Genomic DNA, 24,356 nt, shown 5'->3' with positions numbered 1-24,356 from the left:
ACTGACTCTCAGCAATCCTGCGCATAGCGACGTCACACTATATCTGACTTCACTGCTCTAGTCAATGCCCGTCAGAGACTTCACTCCTCACACTGAGTAGTTTAAGTGTAATGTTGAGCTCTCTCTCTCTTGTGTTTTTGTGCATACCCGTTAAGAATTCTGTCCGTGGTGCTAAATGCACAGTGTACTTTTCCCTCCGTGTAGTTCATTGCATGGTTAATAATGACAATACCTACCAAAAGGAAGATATGGATGTGTTTTGTTTCTGTGAATGTTAAATAAGTAGCATATCTGGACGTGATTTACAGTAGATATATCTGTCAACAGTCATACACATGATGTATAATCCTGTAATATGATTCTGACCTGCAATGGCAAAAATATATTCTAATGTGGCCGTCCTAGGAAAATAATTGCCCAGGCCTGTTATAGACTACATGGCAGACCAATCTGAACATTTTACGGAAAAACAACATTTTACGTTCAAATGCCTCTCCTGTGAAGTAGTGACGCGCGACATAGTTTCCTTAAACTAGTCACAAATGTCACTGGACATCCGGTTAGTTGCTCTGTATGCAGATTGTAGATGAAAATATTTTAGTAATACTAGTTCTGCAAGTCTTTGTCTCTAGCCGTGTTCAGATACTTAAAGGGATTTTGGCAATGAAGCCCTTTATCTACTTTTTCTGAGTCCGATGAATTCGTGGATACCATTTTTGTGTCTCTGCATGCAGTTGCTAACTAGGAAATTGCTAACTAGCATTAGCGCAATGACTTGAAGTCGATGTTAACTGCTAGCATGCTAGTAGATATCATAGACTTTATCGTTGCGCAAATGCTAGTTAGCGTTGTCTTGCAAAACTACCTCTAACATCCTTCATACTGGATGCAGATACATAAAATGGTATCCATGAGTTAATCTGTAGATAAAGAGCTTCATTGCCAAAATCCAGAAGTATCCCTTTAAGCAACAAATCAATGAATTATGAACACCAGCCATAATGGAATGTGGTAATATATTATGGATTGGGCAAAACCCTTTATGGCATATAAACACATGTTATGGTTGCTGTTTTCCAGAAGACTTCAGTGGCCTATTTTTATGCTTTGCCGCAGATGTTGTTCAGAGCAGAGATGAATAGGAACGGTGAGTTGTCGAAGAAGGAGAGAAAAATTAAACAAAAATAATGACATGCAGTAGCTAGACATTGCTAGGATATTATCATGGCCAAACAAAATTTACCGATCTCGGTTGTGCTCCAGTCCGACCACCTTAACCTAAGAAAACCCTTTGTCTACCAAGAACGCCTTAGCAATTATCTCCCTGTGTTTCAGTGGCAGATCTTCTTACTCTACCTCCAAGTTCCTTGATAATATCCATTGCTAAGTGCGTCCAACTTTAAGACCATTAGTAGCTTCGGAGATTCTTAAGCGGGAGCAGAAGTTCTCAAATCTGCTCAATCTGGATTTCCTAATCCCTTTATCATGGGGGTTTCTGCCTGCTCGTCACCCCCTACTATGCTCAGACCAGACATGTTTGGGCTTCAGACACGTGCACAGATGCAGTGGCCATCTGGGTGTGCTTTTTTTTTTTTTTTTTTTAGGTCATAGGGAGTTACCCTTGCACGGTAACAAGACAGAAGGCACAGATAGGGTGGCTCCCCCTTTCTGGGTCAAGAGAAGAGGAAATTGCTGTAGTTTGGGAGGATTACAGTACAGGACATGGTATGAGAGCTCCATGCAGAATTAACATAAATAGAAGTCCAAGGCTGTCCTATTCCCGCTCCCAAAATGTCTGCTTGCTCAGTAATGAGGTCTGGTGAATTTTGTAACAACGAAGGCATAAGTCCTTTTTAAATGAAAGATACTTTTATCATTCCACCAGGTCAAGAGAAAGGTCATTAAGAGTACATTCTGTTCCAAAACGTGTAGTCCTAGGCAATGTTCTGAGTTGTTTGTATACAGGACGAAGAGACATCCTAACCTTTTCTAAACTGTCTTCAAGTTAATCCAATGAGTCTACCTATCACACAGAGCATGCTAAAGGGGACCCATTCCTGGGTCAGCCTAGTTTGAGCTAATATACAGTGCTGTTAAAAAGTATTTGCTGCCTTTCTGATTTCTCTCTGCATATTTTTTTTTTTTACACTGAATGTTATATCTTCAACCAAAACCTAATATTAGAGGGAACCTGAGTGAACAAATAACACATATTCAATACAACACCCAATGACCCTGTGATTTAAAAAGTATTTCACCCTTTCCACTCAATAACTGGTTTTGACATATTAAGCTGCAATGACTGTAACATCTCTAACATCACTGTGGAGGAATTTTGGCCCACTTTTCCATGCAGAACTGCCGCATGACCCATCTGCGCTTCAGCTTACAGATGGCCTGACATTCTCCAGTAAAATGTTCTGATACAGAACAGAAATCATGGTTCCTTCAATGATGGATGGCAAGTCATCCAGATCCTGAGGCAGCAAAGCATCCTCAAACCATCACAATACCACCACCACCATGCTTGACCGTTGGTATGAGGTTCTTACTATGAATGCACAGGACCCAGTTTCTTCCAGGTGCATTTTGGCAAACTTGAGTCAACTTTTTGGATGACGTGGATCCCGTTATCTTGTGCAAAAACCAAACACAGCATCCCACAGTAAAAACTTCATACCGACGGTCAAGCATAGTGGTGGCAATGTGATGGTTTTTGGATGCTTTCCTGCCTTAGGACCTGAACGACTTGCCATCATTGAAGCAACCATGAATTCTGCTCTGTATCAGAGAATTCTACAGGAAAATGTGTGCCATCCGTCCATGAGCTGAAGCGCTGTTGGGTCATGCAGCAAGACAATGATCCAAAACACACAAGTCTACATCAGAATGGCTGCAAAGCAACACACGTAAGGTTTTTGGAATGGACTAGTCAAAGTCCAGACCTAAACCCGATTTGAGATGTTGTAGCAGGACCTGAAACGAGCAGTTCATGCTCGAAAACCCACATTCCGTTAAAGCAGTTCTGCATGGAAGAGTGGGCTAAAATTCCTCCACAATGATGTGAGCGACGGATCAACAACTACAGGAAGCGTTTGGTAGCAGTCATTGCAGCTAAAGGTGGCGCAACCGGTTATTGAAAGTGAGGGGCAATTACTTTTTCATAAAGGGGCATTGGGTGTTGCATAACTTTGTTTTATTATATATATAATCCCAGCAAAAAAAGAAACGTCCTCTCACTGTCAACTGCATTTTATTTTCAGCAAACTTAACATGTGTAAATATTTGTATAAACATAAAATTCAACAACTGAGACAAACTGAACAAGTTCCACAGACATGTGACCTAACAGAAATTGAATAATGTGTCCTTGAACAAAAGGGGGGTCAAAAGTTAGTCAGTATCTGGTCAGGCCACCAGCTGCATTAAGTACTGCAGTGCATCTCTTCCTCCTCATGGACTGCACCAGATTTGCCAGTTCTTGCTGTGAGATGTTACCCCACTCTTCCACCAAGGCACCTGCAAGTTCCTGGATATTTCTGAGGGGAATGGCCCTAGCCCTCACCCTCCGATCCAACAGGTCCCAGATGTGCTTAATGGGATTGAGATCCGGGCTCTTCGCTGGCCATGGCAGAACATTGACATTCCTGTCTTGCAGGAAATCACGCACAGAACGAGCAGTATGGCTGGTGGCATTGTCATGCTGGAGGGTCATGTCAGGATGAGCCTGCAGGAAGGGTACCACATGAGGGAGGAGGATGTCTTCCCTGTAACGCACAGCGTTGAGATTGCCTGCAATGACAACAAGCTCAGTCCGATGATGCTGTGACACACCGCCCCAGACCACAACGGACCCTCCACCTCCAAATCAATCCCAGGAACAGGCCACGGTACACTCATTCCTTCGACAATAAACGCGAATCCGACCATCACCCCTGGTGAGACAAAACCGTGACTTGTCAGTGAAGAGCACTTTTTGCCAGTCCTGTCTGGTCCAGCGACGGTGGGTTTGTGCCAATAGGTGACGTTGTTGCCGGTGATGTCTGGTGAGGACCTGCCTTACAACAGGCCTACAAGCCCTCAGTCCAGCCTCTCTCAGCCTATTGCGGACAGTCTGAGCACTGATGAAGGGATTGTGCGTTCCTGGTGTATCTCAGGCAGTTGTTGTTGCCATCCTGTTCCGCAGGTGTGATGTTCGGATGTACCGATCCTGTGCAGGTGTTGTTACACGTGGTCTGCCACTGAAGGACGATCAGCTGCCTGTCCTGTCTCCCTGTAGCGCTGTCTTAGGCGTCTCACAGTACAGACATTGCAATTTATTGCCCTGGTCACATCTGCAGTCCTGATGCCTCCTTGCAGCATGCCTAAGGCACATTCACGCAGATTAGCAGGGACCCTGGGCATCTTTCTTTTGGTGTTTTTCAGAGTCAGTAGAAAGGCCTCTTTAGTGTCTCAAGTTTTCATAATTGCCTACCGTTTGTAAGCTGTTAGTGTCTTAACGACCGTTCCACAGGTGCATGTTCATTAATTGTTTATGCTTCGTTGAACAAGCATGGGAAACAGTGTTTAAACCCTTAAAAATAAAGATCTGTGAAGTTTCGGATTTTTACGAATTATCTTTGAAAGACAGCGTCCTGAAAAAGGGACGTTTCTTTTCTTGCTGAGTTTAAAATGAGATCGGTTAAAAAGAAAATCAAAATCTTAAGCTAACATCCGGTGATTTTGCAGAGCCACATCAATTTACAGAAATACTCATAATAAACATTGATAAAAGATACAACTGTTATGCATGGAATTTTAGATCCACTTCTCCTTAATGCAACCTGTGTCAGATAAAATAAAAAAATAAAAACATGCAATAATCTGAGTACAGCGCTCAGACAACAAAACACCCCATACAGATATCCGCCATGTTGTGGAGTTAACAGATGTCAGAAATAGCATTATAAATATTCACTTACCTTTGATCTTCATCAGAATGCACTCCCAGGAATCCCAGTTCCATAATAAATGTTTGATTTGTTCCATGAAGTCCATTTATGTCCAAATACCTCCTTTTTGTTCGCGTTTAGTACACAATCCAAATTCACGATGCGTGGGAAAGTCCATGCGAAAGTTCAGACAAAGTCATATTACAGTTCGTAGAAACATGTCAAACGAAGTATAGAATGATTCTTTAGGATGTTTTTATCATAAATCTTCAATAATATTTCAACCGGAGAATTCCTTTGTCTGTAGAAATGCAATGGAACAGAGCTAACTCTCACGTGAGGGCGCGTGATCAGCTCATGCCACTCTGGCAGAGCCCTGACTCATTCAGCTCTCATTTCCCCCTCCTTCACAGTAGAATCCTCAAACAAGGTTCTAAAGACTGTTGACATCTAGTGGAAGCCTTATGAAGTGCAATATGACCCCATAGACACTATATTGGATAGGCAAACCTACAAACCTCAGATTTCCCACTTCCTGGTTGGATTTTTCTCAGGTTTTTGCCTGCCATATGAGTTCTGTTATACTCACAGACATCATTCAAACAGTTTTAGAAACTTTATAGTGTTTTCTATCCAAATATACTATGCGTATATTAGCAACTGGTCCTCAGTAGCAGGCATTTTACTCTGGGCACGCTTTTCATCCAGACGTGATAAATACTGCCCCCTATCCCAAAGAAGTTAATGTGAGTCTGGAAGGAGTTTACAGTCTAACCAGACACCTAGGTATTTGTAGTTGTCCACATATTCTAGTCAGAACCGTCCAGAGTAGTGATGCTAGTCGGGCGGGTTGAAGAGCATGCATTTAGTTTTACTAGCATTTAAAAGCAGTTGGAGGCCAACGGAGGAGTGTTGTATGGCATTAAAGCTCATTTGGAGGTTTATTAACACAGTATCCAAAGAAGGGCCAGATATATTCAGAATGGTGTCGTCTGCGTAGAGGTGGATCAGAGAATCACCAGCAGCAAGAGCGACATCATTGATATACAGTGGAGAGAACAAGTATTTGATACACTGCTGATTTTGCAGGTTTTCTGGGGTCTGTCATTTTTATCATAGGTACACTTCAACTGTGAGAGATGTAATCTAAAACAAAAATCACATTGTATGATTTTTAAGTAATTAATTTGCATTTTATTGCATGACATACGTATTTGATCACCTACCAACCAGTAAGAATTCCGGCTCTCACAGACCTGTTAGTTTTTCTTTAAGAAGCCCTCCTGTTCTCCACTCATTACCTGTATTAACTGCACCTGTTTGAACTCGTTACCTGTATAAAAGACACCTGTCCACACACTCAATCAAACAGACTCCAACCTCTCCACAATGGCCAAGACTAGAGAGCTGTGTAAGGACATCAGGGATGAAATTGTAGACCTGCACAAGGCTGGGATGGGCTACAGGACAATAGGCAAGCAGCTTGGTGAGAAGGCAACAACTGTTGGCGCAATTATTAGAAAATGGAAGAAGTTGAAGATGACGGTCAATCACCATCGGTCTGGGGCGCCATGCAAGATCTTCACCTCGTGGGGCATCAATGATCATGAGGAAGTGAGGGATCAGCCGAGAACTACACGGCAGGACCTGGTCAACGACCTGAAGAGAGCTGGGACCACAGTCTCAAAGAAAACCATTAGTAACATACTACGCCGTCATGAATTAAAATCCTGCAGCGCACGCAAGGTCCCCCTGCTCAAGCCAGCGCATGTCCAGGCCCGTCTGAAGTTTGCCAATGACCATCTGAATGATCCAGAGGAGGAATGGGAGAAGGTCATGTGGTCTGATGAGACAAAAATAGAGCTTTTTGGTCTAAACTCCACTCGCCGTGTTTGGAGGAAGAAGAAGGATGAGTACAACCCCAAGAACACCATCCCAACCGTGAAGCATGGAGGTGGAAACATCATTCTTTGGGGATGCTTTCTGCAAAGGGACAGGACGACTGCACCGTATTGAGGGGGAGGATGGATGGGCCATGTATCGCGAGATCTTGGCCAACAACCTCCTTCCCTCAGTAAGAGCATTGAGGATGGGTCGTGGCTGGGTCTTCCAGCATGACAACGACCCGAAACACACAACCAGGGCAAGTAAGGACTGGCTCCGTAAGAAGCATCTCAAGGTCCTGGAGTGGCCTAGCCAGTCTCCAGACCTGAACCCAATAGAAAAATCTTTGGAGGGAGCTGAAAGTCCGTATTGCCCAGCGACAGCCCCGAAACCTGAAGGATCTGGAGAAGGTCTGTATGGAGGAGTGGGCCAAAATCCCTGCTGCAGTGTGTGCAAACCTGGTCAAGAACTACAGGAAACGATATGATCTCTGTAATTGCAAACAAAGGTTTCTGTACCAAATATTAAGTTCTGCTTTTTGATGTATCAAATACTTATGTCATGCAAATCAATTACTTAAAAATCATACAATGTGATTTTCTGGATTTTGTAGATTCCGTCTCTCACAGTTGAAGTGTACCTATGATAAAAATTACAGACCTCTACATGCTTTGTAAGTAGGAAACACTGCCGATTTTGCAGGTTATCAAATACTTGTTCTCCCCACTGTATATCCAGAGAAAAGAGTCGGCCCGAGAATTGAACCCTGTGGCACCCCCATAGAGACTGCCAGAGGTCCGGACAACAGGCCCTCCGATTTGACACACTGAACTCTATCTGCGAAGTACTTGGTGAACCAGGCGAGGCAGTCATTTGAGGTACCAAGGCTATTGAGTCTGCTGATAAGAATACGATGATTGACAGTCGAAAGCCTTGGCCAGGTCGATGAATACGGCTGCACAGTACTGTCTTTTATCGATGAGGTTTATGATATTGTTTAAGACCTTGATCGTGGCTGAGGTGTACCTATGACCAGCTCGGAAACCAGATTGCATAGTGGAGAAGGTACAGTGGGATTCGAAATGGTCGGTGATCTGTTAGTTAACTTGGCTTTCAAAGATTTTAGAAAGGCAGGGTAGGCTAGATAAAGGTCTGTAGCAGTTTGGGTCTAGTGTCTCCCCCTTTGAAGAGGGGGATGACCGCGGCAGCTTTCCAATCTTTGGGGATCTCAGACGATACGAAGGAGGTTGAACAGACTAGTAATAGGGTTTGCAACAATTTTGGCAGATAATTTTAGAACGAGAGGGTCCAGATTGTCTAGCCCAGCTGATTTGTAGATTTCCAGATTTTGCAGCTCTTTCAGAATATCAGCTGTCTGGATATGGGTGAAGGAGAAGCGTGGGGGCTTCGGCAAGTTGCTGGATGGGGTGGGGAGCTGTTGGCCGGGGTAGGGGTAGCCAGGTGGAAAGCATGGCCAGCCGTAGAAAAATGCTTATTGAAATTATCGTAGATTTATCGGTGGTGACAGTGTTTCCTAGACTCAGTGCAGTGGGCAGCTGGGAGGAGGTGCTCTTATTCTCCGTGGACTTTATAGTGTCTCAACTTTTTGGAATTAGTGCTACAGGATGCAAATTTCTGTCAGGAAAGCTAAGGCTATCTATTCAAACTGACTGTGTATATTGGTTCCTGACTGATTGCGGGGGCTAATCGATGCTAATGCAGAACGCCACAGCATGTTTTTGTGCTGGTCAAGGGCAGTCAAGTCTGGGGTGAACCAACGTCTATATCTGTTCTTAGTTCTACATTTTATGAATGGGGCATGCTTATTTCAGATGGTGAGGAAAGCACTTTTTAAAGAGCAGCCAGGCATCCTCGACTGACGGGATGAGGTCAATATCCTTCCAGGATATCCGGGCCAGGTCGATTAGAAAGGCCTGCTCGCAGAAGTGTTTTAGGGAGCGTTTGACAGTGATGAGGGGTTGTCGTTTGACCGCAGACCCATTACGGATGCAAGTAATGTGTCAGTGATCGCTGAGATCTTGGTTGAAAACAGCAGAGGTGTATTTGGAGGGCAAGTTGGTCAGGCTATCTATGAGGGTGCCTGTGGTTACGGATTTAGGGTTGTAACTGGTAGGTTCATTGATAATTTGTGTGAGATTTGAGGGCATCTTGCTTAGATTGCAGGATGGCCGGGGTGTTAACCTCTCTTGGGTACGTGAGACGTTAGCGTCCCACCTCTTCAACAGCCAGTGAAACTGCTGGGCGCCAAATTCAAATACAGAAATACTCATGATAAAAATTCAGAAAACAAAACATATTTTACATAGGTTTAAAGATGAACTTCTTGTGAATCCAACCACGGTGTCAGATTTAAAAAAATGCTTTACGGCGAAAGCATACCTTACGATTATTTGAGAACATAGCCCACTACTCAATAAATGTTCCTTTTGTTCGATAAAGTATCTTTATATCCAAAAACCTCCGTTTTGTTCGCGTTTTCTTCAGTAATCCACAGGCTCAAACGCAGTCAAAACAGGCAGACAAAAATCCAAATTCTATCCGTAAAGTTCATAGAAACATGTCAAAAGATTTTTATATTCAATCCTCAGGTTGTTTTTAGCCTAAATAATCGATAATATTTCAACCGGACAATAACGTAGTGAATATAAAATGTAAACAAGAAAAGCACTCTCTCGGTCTCGCGCATGAAAAAGCTCTGTGACACTAGGGTCCACTCATTCAGACTGCTCTTACTTCTTCATTTTTATAATACAAGCCTGAAACAATTTCTAAAGACTGTTGACATCTAGTGGAAGGCATAGGAACTGCAATTTGAGTCCTAAGTCAATGGATACTGTAATGGCATTTAATAGAAAACTACAAAACCCCCCAAAAAACTACTTCCTGAATGGATTTTTCTCAGGTTTTCGCCTGCCAAATCAGTTCTGTTATTCTCAGACACTCTTTTAACAGTTTTGGAAACTTTAGTGTTTTCTATCCAAATCTACCAGTTATATGCATATCATATCTTCTGGGCCCGAGAAGCAGGCAGTTTAATTTGGGCATGCTTTTCATCCAAAATTCCGAATGCTGCCCCCTACCCTAGAGAAGTTAAGCGTATCCCAGTTTCGGTCACCTAGCAGTACGTACTCTGAAGATAGGTGGGGGCAATCAATTCACATATGGTGTCCAGGGCACAGCTGGGGCTGAGGGGGGTCTATAACAAGCGGCAACGGTGAGAGACTTGTTTCTGGAAAGGTGAATTTTTAAAAGTAGAAGGTGGAATTGTTAGGGCACAGACCTGGATAGTATGACAGAACTCTGCAGGCTCTCTCTGCAGTAGATTGCAACTCCGCCCCCTTTGGCAGTTCCCGCTTGTTGGAAAATGTTGTAGTTGGGGATGGAAGTTTAAGGATTTAAGGATTTTTGGCGGCCTTCCTAAGCCAGGATTCAGACACGGCTAGGACATCAGGGTTGGCAGGGCAGTGAATAAAACAAACTTAGGGAGGAGGCTTCTGATGTTAACATGCATGAAACCAAGGCTTTTACGGTTACAGAAGTCAACTAATGAGAGTGCCTGGGTTAACCTCTACATCACCAGAGGAGGAGTAGGATAAGGGTACGGCTAAAGGCTATCAGAACTTATTTCATAGTTTTGATGTCTTCAATATTATTCTACAATGAAAAAGTAGTGAAAATAATGAAAAACCCTTGAATGAGTAGGTGTCTCCAAACTTTTGACTGGTACTGTACATACTCAGAAATACACTCTCAGCAAGGTTGTTTTTGAATGTGAGTAACGGCAAATATAATTCCACCCCTCAGTTGTCGGAGTTCATCCCTAAGTGCTTTTCTTCTTTACCTTGCCTGCCTCCTTGTATTGGGTTTTCACCCCAATGTGATTTGTGACGCCTCATGTTGAAGGCTCTACCTTTGTTGCGGCTGCAGTAGTTTTCAGTTAGGCTCTCTGCTCTGTACCTGACACTCGGAGTGATTAAAGCCATTCCTCTTAGGTCGTCTCTGAGATATTTGAGTCAGCCTTGATTGGCTGTCTCATCCTTATGTCCAATAGAGCCTCTCTGTTTTCTCTCTGACATAGGTGGAGTGTACATAGGCTAGCAGGTCAGAAAACATCCCTTGACTACTAATGCAGGGTGTTTTTCTGTATTTTCTAAAACAAAATATAAAATTGTTTTGGATCTGTTATTACATTTTAATGGGCATGTGTCAGCACAGTTGACCTGTGTATGAGTGTATTTAGTGCCGGCCAGCATGCACCTGATGCAATGTGTGTAATGTTACGCCTTCTAATCTAGCTCATGGTGAATTATGGATAATTTACAAAATGTGGAGTTTTGGGACTGGGGACAGAAGCCCTTTACTCATTATGCATTCATTTTCGACCAGAATTATTTGATAACGTTTCACTGGTATGTCTGTTTTCAATGTCAAAGAGGACCTGTGCTTGAATATCAAGCAGCCCCATAGATAATGCATGTTTAATTTCCCCTAACCCACAATCCCTAGAGCCTAGGCACCTAACCTCGCCAGTTTCTTTTGAAGTTTGTGTTATCAAAGTTCCTGGACGGTGGTAAAATCCGCACCTGTTGGAAACAAGGGAACTACAGTGCGCTTGGGCTACTCTTTGAGAATAATCAGTCAAGCCTATGGAGAGGTAGGCCTGTGATTTTCCCTCTAAGCACAGCCAACAATATGGAATCAACATGGTCGTCGTGCTCAACGGAACACAAGTGCGTTATTGGTCCACCCAGCTTATAGACCCCCACTGTTTTCAGTTGGCCTATACCCGTTTGTGTGTATGCATAGCCCACAGCCATCAGTGACGATAAGGGAAGCATGTTGCCCAAAGCAATAATATTCTTTGAGAAAATGGCCAATTTCCCACCCATTTCTAAAGCAGCTATGCTATTACGGTAATAAGGTCTAAGTGTCATATTCCATATTTAGGTGGCTTGAGCCTGTATCATAGCCTCAAATTAGATATAATTGGACTAATTAAATAAACTGACTTGCTCTATAATGTCACATCATTATATAAGCAGAAAACTAAGGCAAGCCATTTAGTGTTGTCGCCATAAAGTTGATGAAAATGGAAGGTAATAAAAGGTAGAATTAGAACATGCTATGTTTGCCTCAGCCTTGTATATCTCTAAAGCTGTTTACAATGTATTTTTGTTGTAGTGTGTGGGAAGTGGGTGTCTGATAAATGATGATTGTTCCTTTAGGATTTCTACAGAACCAAATGGCTTACCAGCCACCATTAAAATTGATGACTTGGCATGCGCTGATATCAAAATGTTCAGGTCATCAGGACAAGTCATCATAGATTTTTATCCTAGGAAATATTTTCCTATCAGGGTTCTTACACACAGTAAATCACTGCTGTGAGATGAATGCATGTATACCATACTGTATAGCCTATTTGCAAACATCATGACCAAGCATGTGTGCTTAACTTACATTACACACATTTTGTGTTGTATAGCCTACATATACTGTACATGTTTAGCTGCCTGTAAATTGCATAACATCACATTTCAACATCTCTGCACTATTGAAAATGGGCAGACCTTTCCATTCTATAGTTTGACATTTATTAGGCTCCCTACTGTTGCCAACTAATAAACTATTTTAAAGCCATTTGGGTTGTTTGCTAAATCATTGCAACAGTGATATACGTCCCTTGTAAAATGTAATTTATAGATCATTAAATTCACACCCACATTTAATTACAAAATAATGCACAGCCTGGCATAATCCCTCATATTTTAACAAATGGTTGCATGCCAGACAACTAGGCTACTGGTTGCATTGGGTAAAAAAAAGAATATGGCTAATGCTTGGAGGACTCAATCAGATATTTTCTGAAGGTGAATGTAAAATATACACTACATGGACAAAAGTATGTGGACACCTGCTCGTCGAACATCTGATTCCAAAATCATGGGCATTAATATGGAGTTGGTCCCCCGTTTGCTGCTGTAACAGCGTGAATTTTACAAATTTCCTGTCCTGCTAAGCATTCAAAATGTAATGAGTACTTTTGGGTGTCAAGGAAAATGTATGGAGTAAAAAGTACAATATTTTCTCAGGGGAGGTAGTGAAGTAAAAGTAGTCAAAAGTATAACTAAAGTAACCCCAAAAGCTACTTAAGTAGTTCTTTAAAGTATTTTTACTTAAGTACTTTACACCACTGCTCTAGAGTCCAATGACGGCGAGCTTTACTCCACTCCAGCCAACGCTTGGCATTGCACATGGTGATATTAGGCTTGTGTGCGGCTGCTCGGCCATGGAAACCCATGTCATGAAGTTCCCGATGAACAGTTATTGTGCTGACCTTGCTTACAGAGGCAGTTTGGAACTCGATAGTGAGTGTTGCAACCGAGGACAGATCATTTTTACGCATTACGCGCTTAAGCACTCAGCGGTTCTGTTAGGGTGTGTGGCCTACCACTTTGCTAGACATTTCCACTTCACAATCATTTGAAGGGGTGCCCCCATACTTTTGCCTGTGTAGTGTATGTCGTGTGAATGTAATGCTAGTCTGGAATACAAATGCGCAAAACATTAGAATCCCGTTTCCCATTAACACAATTACCACTTCTGCCAGAAGAGATTACTTTTCCTTCGAAATACAAAATGGTCTTTCCTCATCTCACAAGCAAGCACAATAAACGCCATATTCTGAATGTGTTCTCTGCATGTGCAATATTTTGGATGACAGAAATATGACCTAAGCTCAGCAATTGCTTATATATTTTTATATTCACCGCAAAAGAAATGGCCTTGCTGGTTCTCTCAATGCTAGTGTCATCCCGTCAGTCGAGGATACCTGGTCGTTCTTTAAAAGTATTTTCCTCACCATCTTAAATAAGCATGCCCCTTTCAAAAAATGTAGAACTAAGAACAGATATAGCCCTTGGTTCACTCCAGACCTGACTGCCCTTGACCAGCACAAAAACATCCTGTGGCGGACTGCAATAGCATCGAATAGTCCCCGCGATATGCAACTGTTCAGGGAAGTCAGMAACCAATACACGCAGTCAGTCAGGAAAGCAAAGGCTAGCTTCTTCAAACAGAAATTTGCGTCCTGTAGCTCGAACTCCCAAAAGTTTTGGACACTGTAAAGTCCATGGAGAACAAGAGCACCTCCTCCCAGCTGCCCACTGCACTGAGGCTAGGTAACACGGTCACCCCCGATAAATCCATGACAATTGAACATTTCAAGAAGCATTTCTCTACGGAGGACCATGCTTTCGTCCTGGCTACCCCGGCCAACAGCTCCGCACCCCCCGCAGCTACTTGACCAAGCCTCCCCAGCTTTTCTTTCACCCAAATCCAGATTGCAGATGTTCTGAAAAAACCTGGACCTGTACAAATCAGCTGGGCTAGACAATCCGGACCCTCTATTTCTAAAATGATCCACCGCCATTGTTGCAACCCCTATTTCATGTCTGTTCAACCTCTTTCGTATCATCTGAGATCCCTAAAGATTGGAAAGCTGCCGCGGTCATCCCCCTCTTCAAAGGGGGTGACACTCTAGACCCAAACTGTTACAGACCTATATCCATCCTGCACGGCCTTTTCTAAAGTCTTCGAAAGCCAAGTCAATAAACAGATCACTGACCATTTAGAATCCCACCGGACCTCTGGCAGTCTCTATGGGGGTTCCACAGGGTTCAATTCTCGGGCCGACTCTTTTCTTTGTATATATCAACGACGTCGCTCTTGCTGCGGGTGATTCCCTGAGCCACCTCTACGCAGCCGATACCGTTCTGTGTACATCTGGCCCTCCTTTGGACACTGTGTTCACAAACCTCCAAACGAGCTTCAATGCCATACAACACTCCTTCCTTGGCCTCCAACTGCTCTTAAATGCTAGTAAAATGAAATGCATGCTCTTCAACCGATCGCTGCCCGCACCCGCCCGCCCGACTAGCATCACTACTCTGGACGGTTCCGACTTAGAATATGTGGACAACTACAAATACCTAGGTGTCCGGCTAGACTGTAAACTCTCTTTCCAGACTCACATTAAACATCTCCAATCGAGAATCGGCTTCCTATTTCGCAACAAAGCCTCCTTCACTCACGCTGTCAAACAATACCCTAGTAAAACTGACTATCCTACCAATCCTCGACTTTGGCGACGTCATCTACAAAATAGCTTCCAATACTCTACTCAGCAAACTGGATGCAGTCTATCATAGTGCCATCCGTTTTGTTACCAAAGCTCCTTATACCACCCCACCACTGCGACCTGTATGGTCTAGTCGGCTGGCCCTCGCTACATATTCGTCGCCAGACCCACTGGCTCCAGGTCATCTATAAGTCAATGCTAGGTAAAGCTCCGCCTTATCTCAGCTCACTGGTCACGATAGCAACACCCACCCGTAGTACGCCCTCCAGCAGGTATATCTCACTGGTCATCCCCAAAGCCAACACCTCTTTGGCCGCCTTTCCTTCCAGTTCTCTGCTGCCAATGACTGGAACAAATTGCAAAAATCGCTGAAGCTGGAGACTTATATCTCCCTCACTAACTTTAAACATCAGCTATCTGAGCAGCTAACTGATTGCTGCAGTTGTACATAGTCCATCTGTAAATAGCCCATCCAATCTACCTACCTCATCCCCATATTGTTTTTATTTACTTTTCTGCTCTTTTGCTCACCAGTATTTCTACTTGCACATCGGCACATCTATCACTACTGTTAATTTGCTAAATTGTAATTACTTCGCCACTATGGCCTATTTATTGCCTTACCACCTCACGCCATTTGCACACACTGTACATAGACTCTTTTTTTCTATTGTTTTATTGACTGTACGCTTGTTTATTCCATGTGTAACTCTGTTGTTTGTGTCGCACAGCTTTGCTTTATCTTGGCCAGGTTGCAGTTGTAAATGAGACCTTGTTCTCAACTGGCCTACCTGGTTAAATAAAGGTGAAATAAAAATACATTTAAGAGCCTATTATAAGACATATTCATCCTGTTATTTCATGGAAATAATAATAATAGGCCCCCCTCTTTGCAATCGAAGAGCGTGTTAAATTATTTTTTTACCCACATGTTTTTAAAAGGCTGGCAAAACAGACTTTTTATTCAATACACTGAACTGGAATGATAATAATGCAAGCATATTACTTAACATGTTAACCTTTCTTGTGCAGGCTTTCCGCTAGCGACCCACCTCGACAACATCCGGTGAAATTTCAGAGCGCCAAATTCAAAATACAGAAATAGTCATAATAAACATTCATAAAAAATACAAGTGTTCTACATCGGCTTAAAGATTAATTTCTTGTTAATCCAGCCGCTTTGTCAGATTTCAAAAAGGCTTTACGGCGAAAGCATACCATGCGATTATCTGAGGACAGCGCCCCGCTTACTAAAGCATACATTTTACAACCAAGTAAAGGAATTACAAAAGTCAGAAATAGTGATAAAATTAATCACTTATCTTTGAAGATCTTCATATGGTTGCAGTCACAAGAGTCCCAGCTACACAATAAATGTTTGTTTTGTTCGATAAAGTCCCTCTTTATATCACAAAAACTTCAGTTCAGTAATCCACTGGCTCCAAGGCGGTCAAAACATGCAGACGAATACATCCCAGTAGTACCGGTAAAGTTCGTCAAATAATGTCAAACGATGTTTATAAATAATCCTCAGGTTGTCAATTTTCTAAATCAATAATATTTCAACTGGACAATGGCGTATTCAGTAGAAAGGAAAATGAACTAAGAGTGCGCACAGTCACACGTGCAAACCAGTACTGCATGATTCCATAGACCACTTACAAAAAGGTCTTATTCTTTGTCATTTTTCAAAAAACAAGCCTGAAACCATGTCTAAGGACTGTTGACATCTAGTGGAAGCCATAGGAACTGCAATCTGGGTGCTAAACCATATATAGTCAATAGGCTTTCAATGGAAACCACTCACATCAAAAAAATCCCATTTCCTGGTTGGATTTTCCTTGGGTTTTTGCCTGCCATATCAGTTCTGTTATACTCAGACATTATTTTAACAGTTTTGTAAACTTTAGAGTGTTTTCTATCCAATGCTTCCAATTATATGCATATCCTAGCTTCTGGGCCTGAGTAACAGGCAGTTTACTTTGGGCACGTCAGTCATCCGAAATTCTGAATACTGCCCCCTTGCCCAAAAAGGTTAACTACTTTACTGCAATAGATTTCCATTAAAATAAAATATTTTTTGCAAAATACTTTCCCAAGCAAGAATTTTGGTAAGACTGTCTGGGAGTGGTCTGAATGGGGAGGGGGAACTGAAAACTAGCTTGTTATTGGCAGATTTACCGCATGGTGATGTCACCATGGAAAGCTGAAACTTCCACCCAAACAAACCTGATTAGACGGCCCTGTGTAGGAACTAGCAATGCTATGAACTGTTAACTCAAAATGACAAGGTTCCAGTTTAACAACGTTTACTCAATCGTATTAGCACAATACATGGTTGCCATTGCACACAGGCCAGGTTAATCTCCGAGACTCCTGCGCAGGGGCACTAATAACACCGTAATAGCAGAAATATAGGGATACTTAAAACATGAACTTAACATGAACCACTAACACTTGACAAAAAAACTATCTTTCCCCAGACCTTAATTTCTGAACCACAGGGCAATCATCGTGACATTTTATGAAGTCGGCACAACAGACTGAAAGCAAGATCTCAGGAGTGTAATTGTTGAGTTGCAAAGACAAATGAAGAGTGAGTGTGACTATTGGCTACAATCAGTGTGCAAAGAAACCATGACCCTTGTAGCTGTATCGATATTGCATTACTAATGAAGACATTCCCTTCGGTTACTTTGCTGCACCTTTTGTTACATTTTAGACTGATCAATAATCATCTGAGAAATGCTTTATGACTCTCAAGCTTTTGATTTAATAACAAGTAGGGATGGTTTAAAAATAACCTGCAGACTGTGTAGGCCCAGAACAGGGTAGTTTGGGATGCCAATGGCATTAAAAATATTAAATATATACAGTATGTTGATGATTTGCTATATCATGTAGTTAACTCCCTTAACCTCCAATGTGTGAAATATCATAAATCAGATGTATACTGTATAAAGGCCACATACGCTTTAGTACGTGCTCCATTGATACTACCAATCCCCTGACTCCCACAAGGATGTTCAACATATGAAAATTGACCTGCCAGGCACGAGCTCTCCATGTTCGCTAGTTACCACGGCTATTTGATCAGTTATGATGGTAACCAGTAGTCTCTGTACCTCTTGCTTAGAGAAAGGCCATGAGAACAGGGACTGAATACTGAGTAGCTGATATTTTCCCATACATTCTACCATTAGCCCCTGTCAGCCCCCCCAAGAGCCGAGGCAGGTGTTAATCAGCATCCTAATTGTGTTAATGCCTGATCTGCAAAATGGAAGGGGAGGGTGCTTTTACCCAAAAGAGTATGGAGAGTTTGAAGTGTGTATATGCGTTTAACTGTCTGTGTATTTGGTGTGTATATACTGTATGCAAGTGTGTCTGTGTGTGTCTAAATAAGGATATTGACATGGGCGATAATCAAGATGGGGCTGGAGCATGACGCTCGTCATTCTGAGTTCAGTTATTTATAATTTTATCCCCTTTTCTCCCCAATTTTCGTGGTATCCAATCGCTAGTAATTACTATCTTGTCTCATCGCTGCAACTCCCGTACGGGCTCAGGAGAGACGAAGGTCGAAAGCCACGCGTCCTCCGAAGCACAACCCAACCAAGCCGCACTGCTTCTTAACACAGCGCGCCTCCAACCCGGAAGCCAGCCGCACCAATGTGTCGGAGGAAACACTGTGCACCTGGCCCCCTTGGTTAGCGCGCACTGCGCCCGGCCCGCCACAGGAGTTGCTGGAGCGCGATGAGACAAGGATATCCCTACCGGCCAAACCCTCCCTAACCCGGACGACGCTAGCCCAATTGTTCGTCGCCCCACGGACCTCCAGGTCGAGGCCGACTGCGACAGAGCCTGGGCGCGAACCCAGAGACTCTGGTGGCGCAGCTAGCACTGCGATGCAGTGCCCTAGACCACTGCGCCACCCGGGAGGCCTCTGAGTTCAGTTATTACAATAATTACTTCCTTCAACTCTGAAATGCTAACAAGGTACGTACGAAGGCCACTGTAGCAAAATATCATACACCAGTCCTGTATCTGTCCTCCCAGACACCCCTTCCTCTCCTGTGGCAGGGCTGTGGCATTGGCTCATATCAGATAGGAGCCCTGGCTTCACTCCCATGCTGTGTCTTAACAGCCCATCGTGGATTCCTTTCCTTGGAATCCTCTTCATCTGCCCTGATTTTAACATATTTTATCTTGCCAGTGTTTAAAGATGCAGTGTAGAGAAGGAGTGTAGAGAAAGGAGACAACAGGAGGAAGCTTGTTTAGTCTTGAGACACACCCCTAGTTCTCATGCCTGCCTCTTTCACCCCCCTGCTTTCCCTATAGATGGGTTAGTTGACAATGTCACAAAAAATGCCGTGTGCGCCTCCATGGGGAGAAGTCGGTGTGTTTTTGTGATTCTGGATGGCCAGATTGCTTGCTAGAATGACACACTTCCATGTGGGGAATCGTAATGGCTTGTTTCAGCTCATTTCATCCTGTTCTTGATACCATGTATTGTTTTGACTGATTGTCATGTCAATGCTAATATGGCTGAAATTAGCTAGCTAGCTAACCAACAACTGTAACGATGTATTTGAGACAAAAAGTGTTCATTGTGCAAATGTATTTGTTTTCAATAAACATTTGAGACTAAATATAGCTTACATGTTGTCGACAATCTATGCCAACCCCATCTGTTTTGCCCCATAGTTGTGCACAAGTCGGTTTTGTTGCTTAACAACCAACCCGTCTATTGCAATGAGCTATGAAGAGGTTTTGCCCAGCTAGATGAAACACTGTTTGGTGGTTACTATAGTCAATGTGCCACTAGTGGCCATTTTGAATTGAATAGTAAATGAAAGGGCCACGGCACATTGGTCTAATATTACCGCAACAGAAGTAGGCAGTCTAAATGGAGCGTAGAAAAACAATGGCTCTCACTGGGATTGGCTTCACCATGCTTGGATTTCCACACTCATCAGTCTACGAAAGAAACAATGCAGTGATGTATTTTGTTTTTGCCTTGTCTTTACAGCCACATTTAGGATCTGTTTCATAATGTGTGACTCTGTGCCAGTGGATCTAAAGGTATTCATGTAGTTATTTCCCTGGCAACCTCAAGCACACACCGACGTGAGGTAGAGGGAGTTATTGTTTAAGTCGACATGTTCCACACATGCTAACCTAGTTCCAGGGAATATCAAAGACTTCCCATATATTGTACCTGTTCAGCTCTTGATACATTAATATTTGTAGCATATTGTCTTTCCTCTCACTACTCTCTACTAATAACCTCCGTCTTATTGGATGCCTTTTTCTGGAGGGTAATCTTACAAAGGTTGAGCAACATTTAATTGCCATCCCCACTCTTCCTTTATCTTCCATAGGAAGGAAGTGTTTAAAATCACAGCAGAGGAAATTAGTGTTCTGTCATGTGGGAATTTGTCCAATAGTATAGCTGCTGTCTTATTAATTACGCCTAACAATGGTAGCAGGCTTATTGTGAAATTAACCCAAAGGCTTGACGTAATCTGGGGCATGGACATATGATTGAGACTGCCTGATATTTTTGGTTGTTAGGTAGTTCTGTTAGGAATGGGCAATTATTCACATTTTATTATTTTAACAATGAAAAAGCTTTGTCTAAATTAAATTCTTTGTTACATAGGATAGGCCTACACCCTGCCATTTGAAATTGTTACTTAATTTTTTTAATTTAAAGACGATTTTCCCTGTTGTGTTTTACATTAAAATAAATTTTTACTATCATAGTGCATTTAGCCCTCCAGCCAGCACTGACAACAGTAGCCGATGCTATTTTCCCCCCACTTCAAATTGCGTTTACAGGCTTTCACCTAACGGAGATTCCACACAAAAAAATTCTATCATGGTGAACATCAGACTTCTCTTTCACTATATCAGAACTAGATGCAGACTGTTGAAGTAAAAATGTTTATTGTAGCAACGGGCAGGCAAAGACAGGCAGGGGTCGATAATCCAGAGTATGGGGGCAAAGGTACAGGACGGCAGTCAGGGTCAGGGTAGGCAGAGTGGTCAGGCAGGTGGGCTCAGTCAGGACAGGCAAGGGTAAAAATCAGGAGGAAAAGAGACTGGGGGAAAAAGCAGGAGCAGAGAACTCAAACAGCTGGTTGACTCGAACAAAGGAGACGAACTGGCACAGACAGAAAACACAGGTATAAATGCACGGGAAGATGGGCGACACCTGCAGGGGGGTGGAGACAATCACAAAGACAGGTGAAACAGATCAGGGCGTGACACACTCTTGCGGTTAGCCAAAAAACTACAGGAGAAGGGCAACCTGTCTGCTGTTTTGGCACCAGTGCCCTCAGCATTTGGGTCCTTCTGATTGGTCAAGAGTCAATTTATTTAGGATTTCTATTATCCAGATATTGGAAAAATATCAATTTTATATAATTTGAATAGTGAAATTATTTCAAATGCCCATCCCTATTAGCTAGGTATTCACCTAGTACAAGCTTTGAAACTTGCCTTAGAATTGTGGCATTGAATATTGACCTTCTTCATTGGCACTACCCTTTATGTTCTCAGTTAATTTCATTGAAAGAACTCAACTCAATAGCTTCCTTCATATGGCCCGCTTCTATACGGTTAACAGGGCCTTCAAAGTATGAGTTCTAGTCTAGTTCTGATCTCGTGCTAATGAGTGAAGAAGAATGAAGAACATTTCAGTTTGAGGTGGAACACAGGCACGAGTCAAAGGTCGGGTTTGAGTTTGATTGGTTTGAGCGTTTTAATACAGCATGGCAAATCGGACCTCATCCAGCAGCTTTGAGGCCGCAAAGGCTTTGAGTGGGTGTTTTTTTAAATTATCCATAGCCTTTTGTCAAACTGGTTCATTTCAGCCCATTCAGATGGCCTCCATTGTGCTCTCTGCTCATGCATTTCATTTGTTGGGCTTTTGTCTTGACTCCTCATTAGGGCTGGGCAATATGTCAAAAATATTATATTACAATATTTGTTATTATTATTATTTTTTATTATGACGGTATATGTTTTTAAATAATAAAAGTTTTAAATATGCTCTAAACAGTTCTAAACATGATCCTAGGGTGGCAACACACAAATTATGTGATTTCAATGGGGCTTTCGCCGTTCTGATTGCACAAATGCTGTATCATTTCCACACTGTGCCATGTAGGGCTGCATGATATGGGCAAAGAATCTAGGCCTAATTAATTGATGAAATGTTGAAATCATGGAAATAAACTCAGCAAAAAAAGAAACGTCCTCACTGTCAACTGCGTTTATTTTCAGCAAACAAACTTATAAATATTTGTATGAACATAAAATTCAACAACTGAGACATAACTGAACAAGTTCCACAGACATGTGACTAACACAAATGGAATAATGTGTCCCTGAACAAAGGTGGGGTCAAAATCAAAAGTAACAGTCAGTATCTGGTGTGGCCACCAGCTGCATTAAGTACTGCAGTGCATCTCCTCCTCATGGACTGTACCATATTTGCCAGTTCTTGCTGTGAGATGTTTCCCCACTCTTCCACCAAGGCACCTGCAAGTTCCTGGACATTTCTGAGGGGAATGGCCCTGGCCCTAGCCCTCACCCACCTATCCAACAGGTCCCAGATGTGCTCAATGGGATTGAGATCCGGGCTCTTCGCTGGCCATGGCAGAACACTGACATTCCTGTATTGCAGGAAATCACGCACAGAACGAGCAGTATGGCTGGTGGCATTGTCATGCTGGAGGGTCATGTCAGGATGAGCCTGCAGGAAGGGTACCACATGAGGGAGGAGGATGTCTTCCCTGTAACGCACAGCGTTGAGATTGCCTGCAATGACGACAAGCTCAGTCCGATGCTGTGACACACCGCCCCAGACCATGACAGACCCTCCACCTCCAAATCGATCCCGCTCCAGAGTACAGGCCTCGGTGTAGAGCTCATTCCTTCGACGATAAACGCAAATCCGACCATCACCGCCGGTGAGACAAAACTGCGACTTGTCGGTGAAGAGCTCTTTTTGCCAGTCATGTCTGGTCCAGCGGCGGTGACGGTGACGTTGTTGCCGGTGATGTCTGGTGAGGACCTGCCTTACAACAAGCCTACAAGCCCTCAGTCCAGCCTCTCTCAGCCTATTGCGGACAGTCTGAGCACTGATGGAGGGATTGTGGGTTCCTGGTGTAACTCGGGCAGTTGTTGTTGCCATCCTGTACCTGTCCTGCAGGTGTGATGTTCGGATGTACCGATCCTGTGCAGGGGTTGTTACACGTGGTCTGCTACTGCGAGGACGATCAGCTCCCCGTCCTGTCTCCCTGTAGCGCTGTCTTAGACGTCTCACAGTACGGACATCGCAATTTATTGCCCTGGCCACATCTGCAGTCCTCATGCCTCCTTGCAGCATGCCTAAGGCACATTCACACAGATGAGCAGGGACCCTGGGCATCTTTCTTTTGTTGTTTCTCAGAGTCAGTAGAAAGGCCTCTTTAGTGTCCTGAGTTTTCATAACTGTGACCTTAATTGCCTATCGTTTGTAAGCTGTTAGTGTCTTAACGACAGTTCCACAGGTGCATGTTTATGGTTCATTGAACAAGCATGGGAAACAGTGTTTTAAACCCTTTACGATCTGTGAGGTTAATTCATAAAAATCCCCAAATCTTTGAAAAACCTGAAAAAGGGACGTTTCTTTTTTGCTGAGTTTATAATTACTACTAATTCTGTAGTTGAAATATAGTTGGTAAAGTTTAAATACATTGTTGTTACATGACAAAGATTTTGTTAAAGCCAGGAAGGAATTTTTGTGACAGAGTAGGAACCAAAGTGTGGGTCAGTGTTTCCCCTAATGTTAATTGTTTCTCTTACTTCATGGAGCTAGCTAGGGCTAGCTAACATTCATGCTTTGCCTATTCCTCTCTGATTTGGAAGATTCTGTTTCACAACCAAGACTGATCAAGGTCTACACCAGCACTGGTATCAGGCTGTATTGGCTAGCTACGTTTGCTCTGACTCTGTACATTTAGATAGCTAGCTAGCCAGCAATTAGCATTAGTGGCTAACACAATTTATTTTAGCCACAACTTGCTAAGAAAATATGAACTAGCTATTTGCAGACAGTAAGATACAGAAACTAATAGTGTAATTATAGAACTATTGTGGATTTACTATTCCCGCTCCACCTCTTCAACAGCCAGTGAAACTGCTGGGCGCCAAATTCAAATACAGAAATACTCATGATAAAAATTCAGAAAACAAAACATATTTTACATAGGTTTAAAGATTAACTTCTTGTGAATCCAACCACGGTGTCAGATTTAAAAAATGCTTTACGGCGGAAGCATACCTTACGATTATTTGAGAACATAGCCCACTAGACAAATCATTACAAA

General features: G+C 42.9%; 2 protein-coding genes across 5 annotated transcripts in view; one reads left to right on the top strand and one right to left on the bottom strand.

Annotated features, from left to right (window-relative positions):
• Positions 1-24,356, top strand: part of LOC111951005 (cell adhesion molecule 1-like) — a 648,521-nt gene that overhangs the window by 23,274 nt on the left and 600,891 nt on the right. The window lies entirely within an intron of this gene.
• On the bottom strand, positions 22,608-23,416 carry LOC139022847 (uncharacterized). The gene is made up of 2 exons (XM_070434273.1): positions 22,974-23,416; positions 22,608-22,900 (listed from the first exon to the last, which is right to left on the bottom strand). The coding sequence occupies exons 1-2, from the start codon at positions 23,414-23,416 to the stop codon at positions 22,723-22,725; spliced, it is 621 nt and encodes a 206-aa protein (XP_070290374.1). The 3' UTR covers positions 22,608-22,722.

This window comes from Salvelinus sp. IW2-2015, linkage group LG23 (assembly GCF_002910315.2).
Source record: "Salvelinus sp. IW2-2015 linkage group LG23, ASM291031v2, whole genome shotgun sequence".
Lineage (NCBI taxonomy): Eukaryota > Metazoa > Chordata > Actinopteri > Salmoniformes > Salmonidae > Salvelinus > Salvelinus sp. IW2-2015.
This window is presented reverse-complemented; position numbering and strand designations above follow the sequence as displayed.

What these genes read in the sequence shown, in the direction of transcription:
- LOC139022847 (XM_070434273.1), bottom strand. Translation starts at nt 23,416, where the DNA reads ATGCCCAGGGTCCCTGCTCATCTGTGTGAATGTGCCTTAGGCATGCTG. An exon ending in AAAGAGCTCTTCACCGACAA is followed by an intron (nt 22,901 to 22,973) that starts GTCGCAGTTTTG and finishes CTCTACACCGAG; the next exon opens with GCCTGTACTCTGGAGCGGGA.